The 19,370-nt window shown below is 47.0% G+C and overlaps 1 protein-coding gene across 1 annotated transcript in view; it reads right to left on the reverse strand.

The window, feature by feature from the left end:
• GAS8 (growth arrest specific 8) overlaps positions 1-19,370 on the reverse strand; it is a 207,762-nt gene that overhangs the window by 159,826 nt on the left and 28,566 nt on the right. Inside the window, exon 2 of the mRNA XM_069635552.1 lies at positions 11,401-11,496. Coding sequence (XP_069491653.1) covers positions 11,401-11,496 — 96 coding nt within the window. The remainder of the gene's footprint in view (positions 1-11,400; positions 11,497-19,370) is intronic.

A 19,370-nucleotide genomic window follows, 5' to 3' on the forward strand; every position in this document is an offset into this window, starting at 1 on the left:
TGGGCACCTGTGGGTGGCCCACAGAGCAGGGTATGGGCTGGTGGCAGCTCCATGCTGAATTTGACAGGTGCTCTGGGTGTCCTCCATTTTGGGATACCCAGGCCCTGCCATTGGGATCAGTTGATTCCTGATAGGAAACAAGATGGCCCCTGTGGCCTCTTGCTTTCTATTGCCTGTTACCTTGTTTTCCCAAAGTCCTGGGAAGCCCTGACTCTATCCCTTCCCCCTGACTGGCTTTTGGGTGGAAGTTCCATATATGGTGTTGTTGTGAAGGCCCAGCTAGACTGACTGGAGCCTTCCCAGTGACTGTATGTTGTGGGTACCTCCTGTGGGTGGGACCTGGGTGAATGGAGTGTGTGACCAATATACACTCCTTGTTGTGGTTGTCTGGTTTCTGGCATGAGAGACAAAGACTGAGACAGCCCTGCCCGAAACTGGCCTGAATGCAGTGTGTAGTGTTGAATGGCTGGGTACTTGTCCCAATCCACATTCCTTGTTGTGAGTGTCTGAAAGGGAGGAGCGTGGCCTGAATGCACTGTGTGCCTGATTGGCTGGCTGACTGCATGAATGCCCTTCTGTATGATTGGCTGCTGAGTGTGTGCCAGCAGTGTGGATGAGAGACAGAATAGTATATCTGGGGACCTCTCACCACTGGTAAGCGTTCAGAAGCGTTCAGAAGCTGAGTCTCCACTCTAAGAGAAACTGGAACTGCTGATCCTCGACGCCCAGCTGGAAGAAGAAGACTTGCTGTTGCACTTGCTTCGACCGATCTGAAAGCTGCCGAATTCGTCGAGGACTGACCCGAGAGAGGACCTGGTAAGGCGCCCTCTTCCCGTGCTCTGCGGGATCATCGAGCACCGCTACATCTTTGCCGAAGCGCCCTGGAAGTCAGACCCTCGAAAGGCTGTCGACCCGAGACGGGACCGCCGAGGAGATCGAAGTGAAGCACCCGGACATCGCCGCCGTCGAAGTCCATTGCCGTTGACCAGGGTTCGCAGGTCTGTGTAACTGCTGGAGGCCCGTCGAAGTTGTGTTGCCCAGCCGTGGGAACCACTTGACGCCGTGCCGCCGACGACCGGAGCCGTCCGCTCCTTGCCTAAGAGCATTTGAATCAAAGGACTCCCTCTTCCGCACCGTCGGCCGCTTTATCCTGCCGGAGACCAACCTGCCGGTGGGTTTCCCGCCACCCGAAGACCACAAAGACTCAAACGACTCGACGCCCTTGCTGGGCCCCCGTCTTCACAATCTTTGCAGTTCAGAACAATTGTCATCGAGGTGCCCCGCATGCCTTTGCCTTGCAGGACGCCAACACTCCGTCGTCGACGAGCACCGCTTGGATCGAAGCTGCCGCCTCATCGACGCCGTTCTACCCAGTTTGTTGTCGGACGTTCGACGCCCCGTGTCTCCCGCTTGAAAGGGAAGGCATTCAAGAAGGGCCGTCGATTCCCCGACGCCGAGTTCCTCGACGGACGTTCGACGCCCCGTGTCTCCCGCTTGAAAGGGAAGGCATTCAAGAAGGGCCATCGATTCCCCGCCGCCGAACGCCGAGTTCCTCGACGCTTCTCGACGCCTCTCGACGATCCGTGACTCCCGCTTGAAAGGGGGTCGCTCAAGAAGGATCTGTCGACGCCTCTTCGAAGAACTCGACTCCACCAGGTACATTGGGGGGGTAAAAACATTATAGGAGGGAATAAGACTTGCAGAACAATATATGGACTGGGCTTGTGCTATATCTTTATTTTACAGGTTGCCCAGGTGGGGGGATCTCCACACAGAACTGTGTCTAGTGGTAGGGGCCAGTATTCTGCCTATTGCTCAACCATCTTATTTTCTCTCCTCTCTCTATTGCTGGTTTCACTCTATTGATCTGTGTGACATTGTTACAGTATTGTTGATGCACTTTAATGAGATCTAATACAAAGGGTGGTACCACTTTAGAATTGTATATATTTGCCATTGTGAGTTATTATGATAAGTGTACATAACCTTGAATATTGATTATATAAAGACTGTGTTCTAACCAATACAGTGTGTGGACATTCCTTTGTGGGGGTTTGGGGACTACACTGTACTTAAGAACCAGCCTGCATCACCTCCTGAGAAGCTAGGCCTTGATTGCTCGACCATAGCTACCGAATAGAGAATCTAGGCTGGGGTCCTCTGTGCCTCCCCTCTACCATATAGAGAGCAGAAGTACAGACCACCCCCTACCAGTCTTTACAACACAGATAAAAGAGAGCTGATATAATGTAGAAAAGATTACGGTCATATAAAAGGGATTCTGAAATGTACAGCAAGGTGGCCATGTTTGAGTTAGGCAGCTTGGTGGAATGAAGTCTTCATACATACGGGAGTGCTTCATTCAAAAACTGGTGCAATTCTACCTTCTAGTGCTCTGGTGTAAAAGGGGGTCCTACCACAACACAAGATCATTTCCCACGCTGCAAAGCCAAGGAAAGGCCACAGTAAGAAAGTGGTCCCTAATCTGTCAAACTGCTCTGGTGTCTTCCTTTCGCAGAATCCTTCATTGGTTACCAGTACAACAAAGGATCTTTTTCAATGTCCTCTGTCTTGTTTTAAGGTGCCTCCATGATCTGGCTTCTACCAATCTTGTTTCTAACATCTGCTCTTACTGTCCCGCTGTATCTCTCTGATCTACCACTCAAAATCTACTGGTAGTAGCCTCCTCCAACTTCGTACATCATGAGGATAGGTGCTTCTCGATCTTTGGGCCTTGCGCTTGGAATTCATGATGCTGTGTTCCTCTCTCTCATGCCGGCTGGTGTGTATAAACAACTGGAAATTTTTGTGTCTTTCGCAAAGAAGAATGGGCTTGCCTTGAATATCACAAAAACCAAGCTTATGATCTTCAATGCCAATTCCAAGAAGAAGCACAAACCCTTATCTCTCTTTGTAGAGGGGTTTGCTATTGAGCAGGTTCAGTTCTATGATTATCTAGGTCTGAGAGTTATGGCAACATGCAGTTGGAAAATGCAGGTTAAGAAGGCCAACATAGGAACCGGCCACCAGGGGGCGCACAGATGAAGCCCTCCTCCGTGTGAGCTCCTCATCCAACAATCTTAATAGTGGTTTGAGCCCCCAATGGGAGACCCCCACCATGGAATAAATAGTACCCAGAAGCTGATGAACTCATCCCCCCCAATCTGAGCGAAGGAACAGAAGCAATCGGGCAAGGGAATAAGTTAAACGAGCCACTCGCCTCCTGCGACGGCTCCGGAGGCCGAAACCGAAAGTAAATCCTGCCCGTGTGCTGCGGGTGCTGCTGTAGAAGTTATCCCACGGTCTGCGGCAGGCAAGCTCTGCGGACCCACAAGATCATCCTTATACTGTCCGCACCGGAGCAGATCCTCGGTGCAACGACTCAAGGGCCGACTGGAGCACCCAGAGTGGCCCTACTGTAGACTAAGAGGTGAGGTCCCGGAAAAGACAAGTGCCCCGCAAAAGGGCTGTGGTCGCGCACCCAGCCTGTGTTCACTCCCCATCAGTGTTCATTGGGGTTGGTTCTTGACCTCCTCTCGGTGCCCTCCTCTGCGAGGTGATCCGTGCTGCTCCAGACACTGCGGCCCCCCCACCCCATATCCCGCATAAGAGACTGGAGCTGTGCTACCATCTGCAGTTCCAGCTCACACGCGGTTACGGCTCCTTCACTGAAGCCATCAAGACCAGTTATCACGGGCACTCATGAACAGGGGCAGAGGGCACCCTGCAACCACACAACATAGCAAAAAGAATCTGCTACCCCTGACGGTGCATCTAAGAGTCATCAGGGCACTTGCCTGCATTATACGTCCACACAGAGATTGGAACGTGCTATCTATTACAGTGAAGGCCGAAGTTTGTCACAGTTGCAGACCTCGTTGAATGCAGTATTCACACTGGGATCCACGGCCCTACACAATTTACATGTCCCTTCCCAGGCCATCATAGCTGTGCAGCACTTCTCCCAACGCCACGTAGGTGGCGAGGACGACTGATAGTCATGCACTTTCCAAGTTGCTCTGACCTGCTATCAGTTGCTTGTGGCCACCCCCGAATGAGACACGTGAAGGCTATATTGGAGGACACCTTCCACTGAGGTCCCTGAAAATGTTCTAAAAGAATTCACACAAGTCCGAGGTTCTCCAAGGTACCAGCTGTGACAGTTCAGGTTAGTCCTCCAAAAGCTACCCATCATGAACATGCAGGTGCAGGCTCTTGTAAAATACTAGGCAATATACCCGAAGAGGCAGGAATCAAAATACATTGGAGAACCCTGCCGCGGACATAACCTCTCCTTAAATGAACGCGGTCACTGACAACTCAAACAGAAGTGACTATTATAAAAATAACTGCAGGAAACTCCCGGAGGGCAGCTTCCTAGAAATAAATCAGCACCCTTGGGCGACGCACAATTCATAGGTTCCGCTCACAGGGGCGTCTGACGTCTCCCATCGGAATCAAAGGACCCCCATTACCCTCTGCTTAGGCGCCAGTGTACCTGAACAGAGCAGACAAGTGACCTCAGGAAAAGACGGGTTGGGCCCCCAGGTTCTGGGGCGTGTGGCCTCCTTCTGGATCCAATCGTCCGAGTTCATCCAAAGCAATGCCGAAAGAGGCTGAGGAGGAAGAGGGTGATTGTAAAATGCCTACCCACATTGGAGCACTCCTCGAGAGGGATAAGACTTGCAATAGAACCATATATTCACTAAAACCATATCAGGGGGCTCCACCTGAACCCCGATTCGGCCCAGAGAATAGGGGCTGTAGTGGCCGAGGATCCGAGCTTCGACGTAAGATAAACCCCTCTCCAGGTTCTAACCGCCAGGCCTTCAACAGCATTAAACACCTGCTGTCGATACACAGAGCACAGGAATTTCCGGCCTATGGATGCAAGTTCCCTCCACTAATTCCTGCCCCGATTCTTCCATATTGTGCAACAGCCCCCACAGACATAACCCTCCACAAACAGCCCGGGACCCAGGTGAAGACCAGGTCCACCTGCACCTGTGAGGGGTGGGTCCCCATACCTCTTTGGGGCGTGTGCCCTTCCTCAGGTAGTGAAGCATCGATACTATGCTGCCCTAGAATTGGCCCATTGGAGGAAAGGAGGGTGAATCCTACTATTGACAACGCATCTGCAACTACACAACCTCTCTATCACAGAATTCATGAACGTACAACAGAAATTGGCACTGTATAAATACTCTCCTCCTTGCCCAGGAATCGAAACAGGCCAAGAGCCAGACATGGCATCCCTAGGGGCACAGGCTGCAGCCACCAATGGGCACGTCGCCGCCTTGTTGGACGAAATAAAAAACATCGGGCAAACATTGGAAGCAAAATCGACAAAATCACTCGAAGAATGGACAAGATGGAGGAGAGGCTCGATGGAGTAGAAAATAACCAGACTTCCCTGAACACTCTAGAGTCTCAGATGGACCAAAGGATTGCTGAAATTGAACAACGAGAAGAGGAATTCAGTCTCAAAATTGATGATTTAGAAAATCGAGAGAGGCGGAACAACCTACGCTTTTTTGGAATCCCGGAAAAGGAGGAGGAATCTGACCCGGACTTGAAGAAGAGGCTCCACGACATAATGAAACTCCTATTCGTGGACGATGCCATTGATGAGCCAAAGACTGAAAGGATACACAGGGCAGGGGGTGGCAGGCGGACCGAGGTCAGTCCTAGTTCATTTCCACAATTATCAAGACAAGGCCAGAATCCTGGAAGTGGCCTGATTGCCCTTGAGCCGGCGAGAGTAACGATCTTCCAGGACCTGTCCTCTCTGACCCTGGCTCTCAGGCAGATGTGCATCCCCCTTACTAAATGGTTGAAAGAAAAGGGAGTTCGATATAGATGCGGTTACCCATTTTCCCAAACATTTGAACGGGAAGGCAAGAAAGAGAGGCTGAGCTCAGAAAAAGAGATCAAGAGCTGTATCGCAGATCTACTGGGGGAACAGACGAAAGACAGTGGCGCATCAAAGGCCCAAGGAGGAAGCGCATACCGGGCTGCAGGAAATACCATAGGGGGGAATGCCTCCCCAGATGCAGCTGACTGAATACCACAGAAGATGCCCAACACATCACCTTGAGGCTACGTCTAGCTTCCTCATCGGGAGAGACTCGCCATCATGGGGAGCTGAATATTTGACACATGAATTGTTATGCGAGTCTCGACATTTCAGACCCGAGGGACGTGTTGACAAAGGAGGTCTAGGTAATATGTGGAACATCGGTTTGACTAAAAAGTTTATGTTTCTACATTAGTAGGAAGGGTGGGTTGAAACGGGGGGGCTCAATGTTATTTTGGTTGTCCTTTATGCAGGACCGTGAGGTAACGGTCTCCACTGGTGGTCCAACTTGACTTGGCGATTTTAGCTGGGTCGGATTGGACGTCATCTGGGGGGTGGGAGGATGGGGAGGGGGGTTAGAGGGTGGTAGGAATGGGGGGATGGGAGAAGGGTAGGAACGGGACCCTCTCTAAGCTATGAATCTGTGATAATGTGGATGTTCCAACATGTGGTGGGCAGCCGCTCCCTATTTGGGGGTCTTCGAAAGTGCACCATGATGAATGGCGGTTGAACTAGAAACTTGGAGGGGCGGTCTCCTCAGGGTGCGCACGATAAACGTCAAGGGGCTGAACTCCCCGACCAAGAGGTCACTGGTGGGAAGAGAATTCAGAAGGGCACGTCTTGATGTGATGTTGCTACAGGAAACAAAGTATGCTTGTGGTGAGGAACGGAAGATATTGAACCCGAGAATGGGGACTGAACACTGGGGTTCTGGCCCCTTGAAGAAGGCGGGAGTGGGGATCCTCCTTCTTAAGGGTCTAAAATTCGAGGTTACCAAGATATGGCCAGATGTGGAAGTTAGAGCCTTAATGGTGTTAGGGACGGTACAGAAAGTAAATATTACATTAGCAACGGTGTACTCCCTTAATTCGGGGCAGTCAGCGATTTCTCACCAGAACACCTCCCAAAATAATGCTGGAAGCCACGGGGCATGTAATTTTAGGTGGAGACTTTAATCTATGGACGGACCCCAGACTAGAATTATCGAGATGCTAGACCTATACAAATTACGGAATGCTTGGAGAGGATTCCACCCAGAGGAGACAGGTTACACTTTCTATTCTGCCCACATGGTACATTTACCAGGATTGACTACATATTTCTCTCTGAAGAACTGAGGGAGATAGTCCCCGTAACGTGGTCTGACCATGACATGGTTGTATTGGACTTAAACTGGGAAAGCCTCCTGCGCAGGGGCTCCAGGTAGAGGTGTAATGAGACGCTCTGGAGGGACCCCATTTTTAAGACCGAAATGGAGAAGGAAATGAATTAATACTTTAAGATCAATAACACGGCAGAGGTCTCCAAGATGACGGTGTGGGAGGTGAGGAAAGCAACATGGCGAGGACTCCTGATAAGATAAGGAGCCAACAAAAAGAGGGAAAGGGCCCTGATCGAAGGCAAACTGAGAAAGGAGATAGCCCAGCTAGATGACGAGGCAAGGGAGGCTAGAGAAGATAAGGAAACCAAAGTCTTAAAGGTGAAACAGAAGAGGGAGGAACTTCGTCACTTGGAAGAAGGGCAGGTAGTTCGGAAACTGCAACTTCTCAAGCAGAAGTTTTATGAAAAAGGTGACAAGGCGGATGTGCTGCTCGCCACCAGGCTGCAGGATCAACGTGCTGAGAGGAGAGTTGTATCCATAGAAGGGAGTGATAATGTCCAGGGTTCAAGAGAGAGAACCATTACGGAAGCTTTTGCGACTTTTTACGAAATCCTATACACATCAGAGGTGGACCCCAAACACGTAGGAGTAGACAGTTACATAGAAAGGACGGTAATGCCAAGGCTCACACATGAGGAAACGCTTGGGCTTGAGGCCCCTATTACTTCTGAAGAAATTAAGAAGGCAGTGACGAGGCTCTCGCTGGGGAAAGCCCCAGGGGAAGATGGCTACAACACAGGTTTTATAAATCCTTCCTCTCCCCGCTCCTTCCCTTCATGGTGGACCTCTTTAACAAGATCCTCGACGGGTATAGCCCCAGACTCCTTCTCGCAGGCGCTAATCACTGTGATCCCCAAAGAAGGTTGAGATCCCAAAAAGGTGCGGGTCATACCGTCCCATATCGTTATTAAACACTGATGCAAAGATCTACTCCAGGGTTCTCGCTGCGAGGTTGGAAACACTCATGACCCGGCTGATACACTCTGACCATGTTGGATTTATAATGGGGAGAAAAGGCAGACACTATGCGTAAGACCCTACACCTGATTCACGAATCACTGAAGATCTTAAATGACCCGGCCCTCCTCTCAGTCGATGCAGTAAAGGCCTTCGACAGAGTCGAGTGGGGGTTCCCGATGGCGGTTTTGGGCAAGGTGGGAATTGGGTCGTGATTTAGCAAAAGGGATCCAGGCACTGTATACGTTCCCCAAAGTGTCAATATTTGTAAATGGTGAGTATTCTCGCTGGTTTGGGATGGGCAGGGGTACGTGACAGGGGTGCCCTCTTTTGGTGATATTGTTCGCTCTCTCCCTGGAGCACTTAGCCCAGAGACTCAGGGATGATCGGCAGGTTAAAGGACACAGGATTGGAGTGAAATAGAACAAGGTGGTCTTATATGCTGATGACTTACTTCTTCATATTCAGAATCCCCTTTCCTCTGTACCCAGAGCTGTACACCTGATCGAAGAATATGGGGTTCTCTCTGGTTTCAAAATAAATAGAGCCAAGTCCATCCTATTTCCGCTCCATGAACCTACGCAAGGTGACACCGATAAATTCTCGCCACTAGGCCTAACGATCGGAGGCGAGACACTAAAATATCTAGGGATAAACGTGACGAGGGACTTGAATATGCTGTATGAAGCCAATGTCCCTTCCCTCCTCTCGAGATTTCATGCGGACCTGGTAAAATGGGAGAAACTAACGATATCATGGCTAGGAAGACTGAATGCGGTGAAGATGGTATGTCTGCCCAGGTTCCTCTATCCCTTCCAGATGCTCCGATTAGAATGCTGAGATCCTTTTTTAATGAGGTGAAGAGTGCGATTCTAAAGTTCTTGTGGCAGGGGAAGAAGCCTAGAATAGCCTACAAGATCTTGACACTACCCAAAGACAGGGGCTGGGTGGGCCTCCCAGATCTCACAAAATACTATGAGGCGGCCCAGTTAAGAGTTCTGGTCCCCCATTTAAGAAATCAAAAAGGACTGCAATGGATCAAAATGGACAATTACCACCTGGCACCTGCTGAATGGCTATGGGTCCCAAGGAATAGATTGATCAACACACTAAGGGGTCACCCGATACTGGGCACCATATGGGACATATGGAGGAATGGGACTAAAATGCGAGGGATCACTACATGGCCATCCCCCCCCGCCCCCCCGAGTCACATCTGGGTGTCCGGGATCAGAGAAGATATCCCTGACCATGGAAGATTTCAGACCTGGTTCGAGGCAGGGTTGGAGAGAGTGGGCCAGCTCAGGAGGGAGGGCACCTTTATCACAATCTCAGAACTGGAGGAGGCACTTGACTTGCACCCCCTCCTGGTCTTTCCATTCCTACAACTCAAAGGGATTTTCATGAGGGACAAATGGAAGGAGAAGATCCAGAGGGACCTCACCCCATTTGAAAAACTGTTAAACACTAGAACCGAGTCTAGAGGTCTGATGTCAGCTATGCATAGAGAAGTGATAGAAGCAGGGAAGGGATTGGCATCGAACCTGAAGCAGAGGTGGGAGAGAGATCTTGGTGTTGAAATTGAGCCTGGTATATGGGGTAAAATGTGTAAATCGGCCTCACAGGTCTCTATAGCCAGTCAGTATAAGCTGCATGCCATTAAACTGTTACATAGATGGCAATATGATCCGCACAGACTATCCCGAATGTTCCAATCAACGGGGCTACTGTGCCGGCATGCATGTGGGGAAAATGCAAACTACTGGCACATATGGGGGGGGGGGATGTCCGCACATCAGGGTCTTCTGGGATGAGGTTCTGGGATGGATCAGGGACCTGGACGGGATCCTACGAAATGCATATCCCCTCCTAATTCTGTTTGGTTAGAAGAATGCGATGGGGAACGCAAGAGGATGACAGGCCTGGTCGCCCCACTTTTATTGGCTGCTCGGGCCGCGCTGGTGATGAGGTGGAAAACAAAACGCGCACTGAGGAAGAATGAATGGGTAAATGTCGCCATCAATATTTGCATTATGGAAAGAATTACTGCAGCCCTTCATGGGAAGTCCATACAATACAAACTGTTATGGGGAGATTTTGTGACTAGATACTTGTTGGGGAATTGAAATATGGTAAAGGAGAGGAAGGGAGGATTCTACCCTGCCTAGCAAAGGTATAGAAGAAAGCAGGCCCACCAGAAGAGACTGTCGTGGTATGCTTAAACTGGACTCCCGCGAAGCAGCCATACTCACCATTGATACGTAAACGAAGATCAGCACACATAAATCACAAACACAAGAACTATGTATAACATCCAAGAGCTGGAGGGAACATAGTTCCGGAGTGCGGGGGGGAGAGGGGGGTGTTGTTGTGAATTTGAAATGCAGGGATGGTTTGGGGCGTGATAAACAATGAATGTTAATCAATGCATAGAGTTCCTATCAATGTACCTGTAACTGTTTGACTTGTTTTGAAAAACTTCAATAAAAGCATATTTAAAAAAAAAAAAGGCGGCCAACCTCACCTTGGCTAGATATAGCGGGGCCCTCACTAGATTCACCAACGAACATGGGAATGGGGCATGCGGGTCTCGCTGGAGGCCTACAGTGCAAAAGCACAAGCCAGGCAGCGTTGTTTGGGTATTGTCCTTTGAAGGTCAGAATTTGCCCCTCCTCATAATATCATAGGGAGTGCATTCAGGAGGTCCTCTGGTATTTATGTTGCTGTCTCAAGAATGGTTACCTATATGTCAGTTGGCCCTTCACATTATGGGCATAGCTATGTCATGGTATTAACATTTTTCAATACAAAGAAATTTAAAAAGATATATTAGCAAGGTCTCCAAGTCACACAAATTATTGGTTTATACTTAAACAGTGGTTCACAAAGGTATATGTTGGTCTCGCGAGGCAAGGTTGTCTTCACAAAATAATGATAAATATATCTGTATCTAACATGAATCACTGTTAACATAAAACATGGCAATGTCTTTTAGCTCAAGACACATTTGGTGACCACATTCATCCCACTGTCCCCCGGGTGGTGGCAGAGGTTGTGGCATTTGTTGCCGAGAGGTGTGTACGTTTCATAAATAACTATAATCAAGAATGTTTTTACTAAATTGCAGTAGTCCCCAATAACTGCTAACAATGCTTTGTGCTGGCCACTTCCCTGGGCCCTGTAGTGCGCACATAGCACAGCTCACCTGCTCTTTGCTCATCTCCTCTGTGGCAAGGCCATCTACCACATTGGTCTTCTTTCCTTTTCCAGACTTTTTCTTCTTCCCGCTCTTTTTGGGTGGCTGAAAAAAGGAAAAAGAATTACAACAAATATGTATATGGAAGGGTGTGCTATGCTGGATTTAGGGGATTTCTGTGGTGTTGTGGCAAAGCAACCAAATGCAGTTATTGAACGCTCCTCAGGAGCAAATTGAATCCATCAAGACTGAAGCATGCCATAGACTCTATGGAGAGTTAGAAGTGCTGGCTCTCGCATTGGGCCAAGTGAGGCGCATGGGATTTAGAGGAACATTTCATTTAAAAAAGTAAAATAGATCTCTTGATTTTTGCAAGTGGAAACTGTTGTATGATGCTTAAGTTCTCCATGACGTTCTCACACCTTATCATTGTGGTTAAAACCCTGTGGATCCTCATATATGAGATTAAGTAATAATATTTGTACGCTCTCTACCTCTTTGTAGTCTCTAAGCACCATCGTGCTCCCAAGTGACACTAAATAAACAGACTCTAAATACTGAAACTATCCTGTTTCCAACTTGCACTTACTTGATAGGCGAGTGTCCATACACAGTTACACTTGTATTAATATGTACACCAAACCTTATCAACATTGATTATACCCGATTCTTCTCTTCACTACATTTGTTACAGAATTTTAGGCAGGTATTCTTGCATCAAGATTACAATTTACACATGAAGTGACCCACGTCACACTTCGATTGGGATGAGTGGTTCTTTTAGAGTTATAAGGTATGCATCTGCAATATATTTTGAATCCAGCATTATGAAACAGATACCTAATTGATTAGTGACTCACACTAGAGGAATCACAGACGTAGATTATAGTCATGTTCTGTGTTACTCTATTATTAGGTGGTGAGAACCTTGGAGAACACCAATAAACTGATGGCTCATAAAAGCTGTGCTCAGAATGTGAAAATGTACTCTTAGTTGTATTAGCACCTAGGCTAGCCATATTCTAATCAAGGCAAAGTCTCAAAATGTGCTGGCCAATGAAAATCTGCAATCTACTCTGGTATGGTCCAGTCCTATGCTACAAGGAAAATATAATCCAGCAGAAACGATGTAAGGCACCCAACACCTACCTCCCTCACAATGCTGATGGAACTTCTGGGTGTTAAGCTCCTTATCAGTTTCCTGGTTTTCCTCCTACCAAGTCTTCTCTCTCAATTCTTCCAGTGGCTTCTTTCTTAAGATCATCACCATGGTTCAGTGTTCATACTATACTCAAGACTCCCAAAATACACTTCCACTAGTGCTCTGTTCCTCTGCTCTTAAATGCAAGAGTCTTTCTTTTATTATCTTCAATAGACTATCCACCTCCTCACAGTCAGTCTCCCCTTCCTCCAGGAGCGGAGCCCCACACTCTTCCTAATCCTCCTGGTGAACAGCACTCTGAGTCTCCCTTGTATTAGTTAGCGTTCTCCCCTTTCAAGAGAGCGGCAGTAGAGACATCTACCTTCGCCAAGGCCAAAATAAGAAATGACTGCTTACAACCTCTTTTACACTCACGAGGCTGAAGGCTATCTTTGACACCCCTTCTGATTGGTTCAGTCTAGGACCTCTCAAGGTCTCCTACTCGGATTGGTTAATAAGAGTCCCCTTATTAGCTTTATAAATGTATTATTGTTTCTCCCCCATTGTTTATTCTTGAAAGGACAGACTCTGTCTGTGTGTCAATGTTCCTTTGCTGGTCATGGACGAGGCTTTAATGTGTTTGCAGTCCTCGGATGCATTGTGGAATCTATGCAGTTTTGCCAGCATTCCATAGCTTTCCAAGACCACTGTCTGTTTTCCATTTTATGCCAGCAGAGTGTTTGCATGTTCATGATACAAGTGAAAAAGCTCATTTGGTCTACTGAAGGAAATTAGTGGGCATGCTTCCTTGAGCATGTTTCTGGAATTTTGATGCTTCTCTCTGCAATCTTTGGCTTTTCTGCAGCAGGGCTACTGGGCCATGTAGTCCCCTTTCTTTGGTTATTATGGATACACGGCTCTTCTTGGTGGTCAGGGGTGTATCACATTTCTACAGGGACGTTGAGCCAGGGAATGCCACTTCCTCCACCTTACGAGGCCAACATCGGGCAGACCATCCCAGTTGCCTCTTACTCCGTTTCCCCTTATCAATGATGGTGAGAACCACTGGATCACCACAGTGGGTAGAGCCACTTTCAGAGCCTAGTGCCATTCACATTGTCCTTTTAAAGAACACTGACAGCACCTAATAATATTTGTTTCTTAAGTGACAAGGAGCATTTTATTTTGTGCATGCATAAATGGAAATATGTTTTTATTGATAACTAGCCAAAAGTATCCACTCTCTGAACGGGTTCTGTGGACAGACATGGCAATGCTCATCAATTGTCGAAATTCAATGATCCTGTAGATCGCTGTTCCAATTTGCTTATCGCTTGATGTCCTTTGCACCCTGAAGTAAACTGCAATGCGAATGGGCGTGTGTGGCTTGCTGACATATCCAGGAGCAGACTTTGGGGGGTGGCGAGAGTTGGCGTGATGCTGCATACTGGGACCGTCTGTGCTCTCTCCCCATCTGTCGCCTTACCCTGCTGGGGTGCAGTTCATTGCAGTGGAAATATCTCAGAAAACGTGCATGCTAGGGCTTTGAAACATGGTTTTTGAGGTCCCCGAGTTATGTTCCTCGTGTTCAGGTCCTTCTACGAAAACAGTGATGTTTCGCCAATTGCAGGCAACCATCTCATGTGTGAAGGTGCTGAAATCCGGGGAAAGGGATGGGGTGTCCAAATGCCATGTAGCCAGTAATGCCCAGAGGGTCCCAATAGGTACTATGCAAAACATGGTGAAACGATGCAGATTTGTATAAGGAACAATGCTTCGCCAAGCCACAAATCCACACATTTTTACTTTTATAACTATAGATTTGCTAATTCATTTGGTGCTGGCATACTCCTAACCACTTTGCTCTGTGGTGGTACCAATCTAAAATATATGTGCACTGCTAAGTAATATTTTATGTATTCAGTATAGGCACATCAAGTGCTTTAAGGGTCGGATCTGTTACAGGTCTGAGCCCACACATATTTCTTTAGATCAAAGACCCTTTTTTCCAAAAGTGTTTTCTGGTAGATTTGGTAGCGCTAGACCTAAAATATGCTTTGTTTTATTTGGACAACTGGCTGGTAAGAAGTTATAGGCAGAACGCTGAAGTACCTCTACTTGCGACTTTAGAAGCCTTAAAACCTGCTTTCATGTACAGTGCTGTTAGATTTTTCCATGCAGGAATATGCCATGTAGCTCGGATTTTATTCTTTGTGCATTTTAACACACATTTTGCATTTCCCATTTTAAATTCTGAACTAAAAGTCCCAAAATGCAATGAATACTCTAGAACTGGGTGATCGACTCATATGGCAGAGGAAAGCTTGGGAGGTTCCGATTTAGAGGGCTGGATGAGTTGTTGTATGGTCTATATTCGCAAGACTACAGTGGTCTGAAATTGCCAGGCTGTTTCCATGAATTAAGGGACTCCTGAACAGAGTGGACAACACCGGCAGGTAATTGTTTAACAAGAGAGAGGATTTGAAAATAGATCCTTGAGAAGAAAGCCGTAGGCTTGCAGAAAATTTAAGAAGATATTTGAAATATGTACAAAACGTGTTAAAACAGGCTGAATTTGGTCCATGAAGGTGGTCAGCAGAACAAAATGCTTTGGACATTAATGACTGCCTGTGTTTTTGGAATAAAATATTTTTTATGGTCTTCGCATCGATTAACTGAACATTTTGTTCAAACAAGAATGGATTTGAATATAGACTTTTTAGAAAAGATCTCTCAGGCGGGAAAGAACAAAACATCTGGGAAGATTCATTGGAAACTGTTCAACATTAACTGCGGTAGACTGGTGGCAATTATTGGTCGACAAGACCGACAGGGCATTGAAGAATGCATTCACTTTTTTTCTTGAGGAAATACTGCAACGATTTTGTGCTTTAAATGAGGAATTGTAATAAGCTGTTTTCATCCTGCTGGTTTTTAGTTGATATACATTATAATGATGCAAGCTGTTCAAAGAAGGACCAGTATATGTTCCTGCATTATCCTTATTCTTAGTGTTTATGCTTAAGTCCCGTTTGGTTGTTATCCTCTACCTCATTTATAGGATGACAGTTCAGTCTTTTTAGAAGTGTGTGTTGATTCTATTGAATTAATGTTCATACAATTTTATGGATGATCTATAATCTGTAATTTTTTCTTTCCTTTTAAAGGTTTGTAATAAACCATATAAAATTAAAAAAACAAAAAAAAAGATCTTTATGTTGAATGAAAAATATGAATCTATAGTTTGGCTAATTTTTTATTTTTTATTTTTTTTTACACACAGGGTCCTTCCAATTTCCTTGGTTACCCAACCTAGGATCAGTTCATCACTTATAACCTCTATAACACACAATGCAAGTGGGATTTTCTGGCAATAGGACCACAAATCTGAGTTACAATACATAATTGAAATAATCGATTTATAATCTATTTATTAACCAAGTGGTGCCCACTCGCTCAGGTTCTCACTTACGATATTAGCAAGACCCCACCTAGAGCAGCAGCTGTAAAAGTTAAGTACATATTTGATTTCACTTCAACTGCATTGCTTTCATTCCTGGTCCAAGCAGTGAATATGATCCAAACAGAGTATTCCCAATTATGTTTGGGTATTTACAGGCCTCTCCAACAGAAACATCTCAGTCAAATGTAGCGTACCCAGTGCTGATTTCTCTTTTGCATTATGGGCATTGTGATAAGTGCAGTTGGAGACAGCAGATAGGTCTACCCAGAGCGGCATGAACAAGACTATTTCGAAACAACTATGAATCTCTAGTCTCCTTGGTGAGTGAACCTTATTTATCTACATATTGTGATGAATCCCAAGATGTTGTCACTTCTTCCCGAGGGGGGAGCACCTTCCCATGAGGCCAGGGTGCTGAGGCCGTTAACCGATATTCCCCCTGGGGGTGGTGCATAGCGGAAAGATCTCCTGAGGAGAGACTCCCCCTGCGGGGAGAGAGGAGAACATCTCAGGAGTATGCAGTATAATACCCCTCACTCCGCACCCTACACACCTCGATACTCTAGGGACCCCAATAACCTGCCTACTACTCCCATGTATCTTTGTAAATCTGTAGGTTTGATACCTACTGAGACAAAGAAGATTGTGAACTATGTATGGAAGGAAGGGTCTTCAAGGACCCCCTCCCCTTCATTTTCACCAACTTGAAGACTATGACTCGTCCAGCAGCCACCCATGCACCTGTGGCCAGGGATGCGGGATGGCTACGGGTCCACACATGTGGCTGCAACACTCAGCCAGCAGCATGTTACAAGACTCAATTTTGTGGCACTCTCAGACTCCATTTTGAACATGTCTACTTAGGCCTCACAAACAAAAGCAGTCTGCAGGGATGCAGCTACCCCCTCCTGATCGCGCACAGCAAACCAGGCACTTCCCTCACCCTCCTCCCCTCGGCGTCCCTGCTGCAGGCCTGTTCTCACGGGAGACTAGGCGCGAACAAGTTACATGACAAACACTGTATATTTCACCTTCCGCAGTCCATCATTGACCTGCAGATGACCGGGTCGAGGCTGTGGTTTGAGAAAAACAAGCTATCTCCATACAACTTGTCCTATCCCCTCGCAGACCCCACATTTATGACATATGCCATGGATAACCCCCCCAACCCCGTTCCCCGTTCAAAGTGCCAGATATGCATACATAACCCGTGTGCCACCCTGTTTCACCCACACAGCTAATCCCTCTGAAGGGACTATAAATTCACTTCTGTTGTTGTATGTCACGAGATTGATTGTATACATTGAAATAAGGTGACCCTCACCCATCCCTGATTGCACGCAAAGCCATGAATTGTATGGTTAAGTCTTTCATCACCGGATTATTGGTTGTTACAGAATACACGAAGCAATGTATGATATCAATACATACTCAATGATTTCCTAAAAATGTACGATTTCAAATATATTCAATTAGTATCGCAATATATATGGTTTATTGTGATGTGTGTTGACTGTATAATAGAGTGTCCTGTGTAGCATATGTATAACCCCTGAGCATTGAATCATGCACCCCATATTGTAAGCAGAACTTTGCACACCTTTTTTAATGTACCAATACACACACTAACCTAGTTCTACCTCGTTTGTATGCTCCATGTGTGCCCCCCTGTAACAAACAATAAACTGCCCTACAGGCTACAGAGCCTTTTCTCCCCTCTCATTTAACACTGCATGCTCAGCCCCCACATTCCCTCCCCCTCTGGCTGGGCTGAGATATAAAGCCCTGGCCCTACAAATTATGAGATTCCACAATTGTAACCCCTCGCCCTTCCCTTCAGTCTGCACCTAGCGAGCACCCTCCTAAGCCCCCAGACTCGGATTGAAAGAAATATGGGCAACAAGCCTCTCATCCCACCACCGCTTGATGTACCGTCTAAGTGCCCTCTGACCCGATAGTATCCCAGTTCACCCTAACCCCGACTGACCATAGAAGCCATATATTTTCTCTTGTACTAACATACTACAAAAGGTGTCCCCCGCTAGATCTAACAAAGAAGAATGATAGATGTTTCCCTGCCTGTGCCCCCTGATAGGCCACCTAAACCCATGAAAGCCGCTTACCCATTGCTCACTCCATGTATAGTACTTTTTAGAATGATGACATACTCACACCTAGAGTAATGTGTTATTTTTCCTGCGATGTTAGAATAACGATTTATAGGATTTACAGGGTATCATGAATTACAATTAACACTGAAACAGTATGTGTGGCCACAAGGGCAAATTTTAGTGAAGCCAAGACGTATCAATCAACCATCATCTGACCAGAGCTCCACCCTGATGTGTCCAGCTGATCTGCAAGCATTACCATGACACTTCAAGGAGCCTCGCCAATCCTGAAGCTTCGCCCCTATACATCCATATGTGCCCTTCCACAATGCCCAATCTCATCGATTCATGTATCCCATCTCCCACGTCATAGGTGACATGGTTTTGTAACAAAATGTGAATGTTTGCTGATGTTTGGCAGAGCGCTCTCAGAGTTTGCAGAGTTCTCTGCTTGCCCTATTTTGGTTTGGATAAACTTTAACTTTTTGACTTCACCCGCACTTGGTCTTGGTCTCATTCCCATTTGGGGTGTGTCCATCATTGACTCTCAGTGGGGAGTTGTAAATGCCTTTTTGGGGGGACGCTCACTTTTAAGTGGTGACCCCTGGGAGTTGATTTGTCCCTTTGTTCCTTTTGGAACGAGACGTCCCCGGCCACAGTGGAGAACCACGGTGCGCCCCCTCAAGAGAGCTGCCCGCCTACGGCAACTGGTACACTTAGATGTGCGCAGGCAGTAGGGCGAGAGGGTACGGGTCCCCCTTTGCAAAACCCACCGTACCACTCGCCGGAGCCGGGGGTGGCCATTGAGTGTGGGGAAGCGTCTGGACGGACCGGGTCCGGAGGGTCTCGGATCAAGGCAGACACGCGAGTACCAAGTGCAAGCAACATTAAAAGGAGGTGGATATATAGCATATGGGGTCAGATCCGGTTGAGGGGAAAACAGAAAGGGGGCTCTTGTGGGTGTAATAGATATTATCTCATTCTTTTTTCTTCCTCTGCATGTGGCCATTAGGATAAGTTAAGGAGATTACAAGGTGAAAAGGGAATACGGGAACCTAGCTCCGCGAGGGGGTGGAAGGCGGCACCGCATAGTGCTATCTTGACTAGTACTGGTAATAAGTGGAAAATAGAAGAAATAAGTTGGAGTCTCACATAAGGGGAAGACTCGGAATATAACTTAGAAACGTTTTACTCTTTTTTTCTTTTCTGATCAACGGGAAAATATCCAGACAACTAAGGGGTAAAGGGTGTAAGGTATTGGGAC

This window comes from Ambystoma mexicanum, chromosome 1q, assembly GCF_040938575.1.
Source record: "Ambystoma mexicanum isolate Mex_15411 chromosome 1q, UKY_AmexF1_1, whole genome shotgun sequence".
Classification (NCBI taxonomy): domain Eukaryota; kingdom Metazoa; phylum Chordata; class Amphibia; order Caudata; family Ambystomatidae; genus Ambystoma; species Ambystoma mexicanum.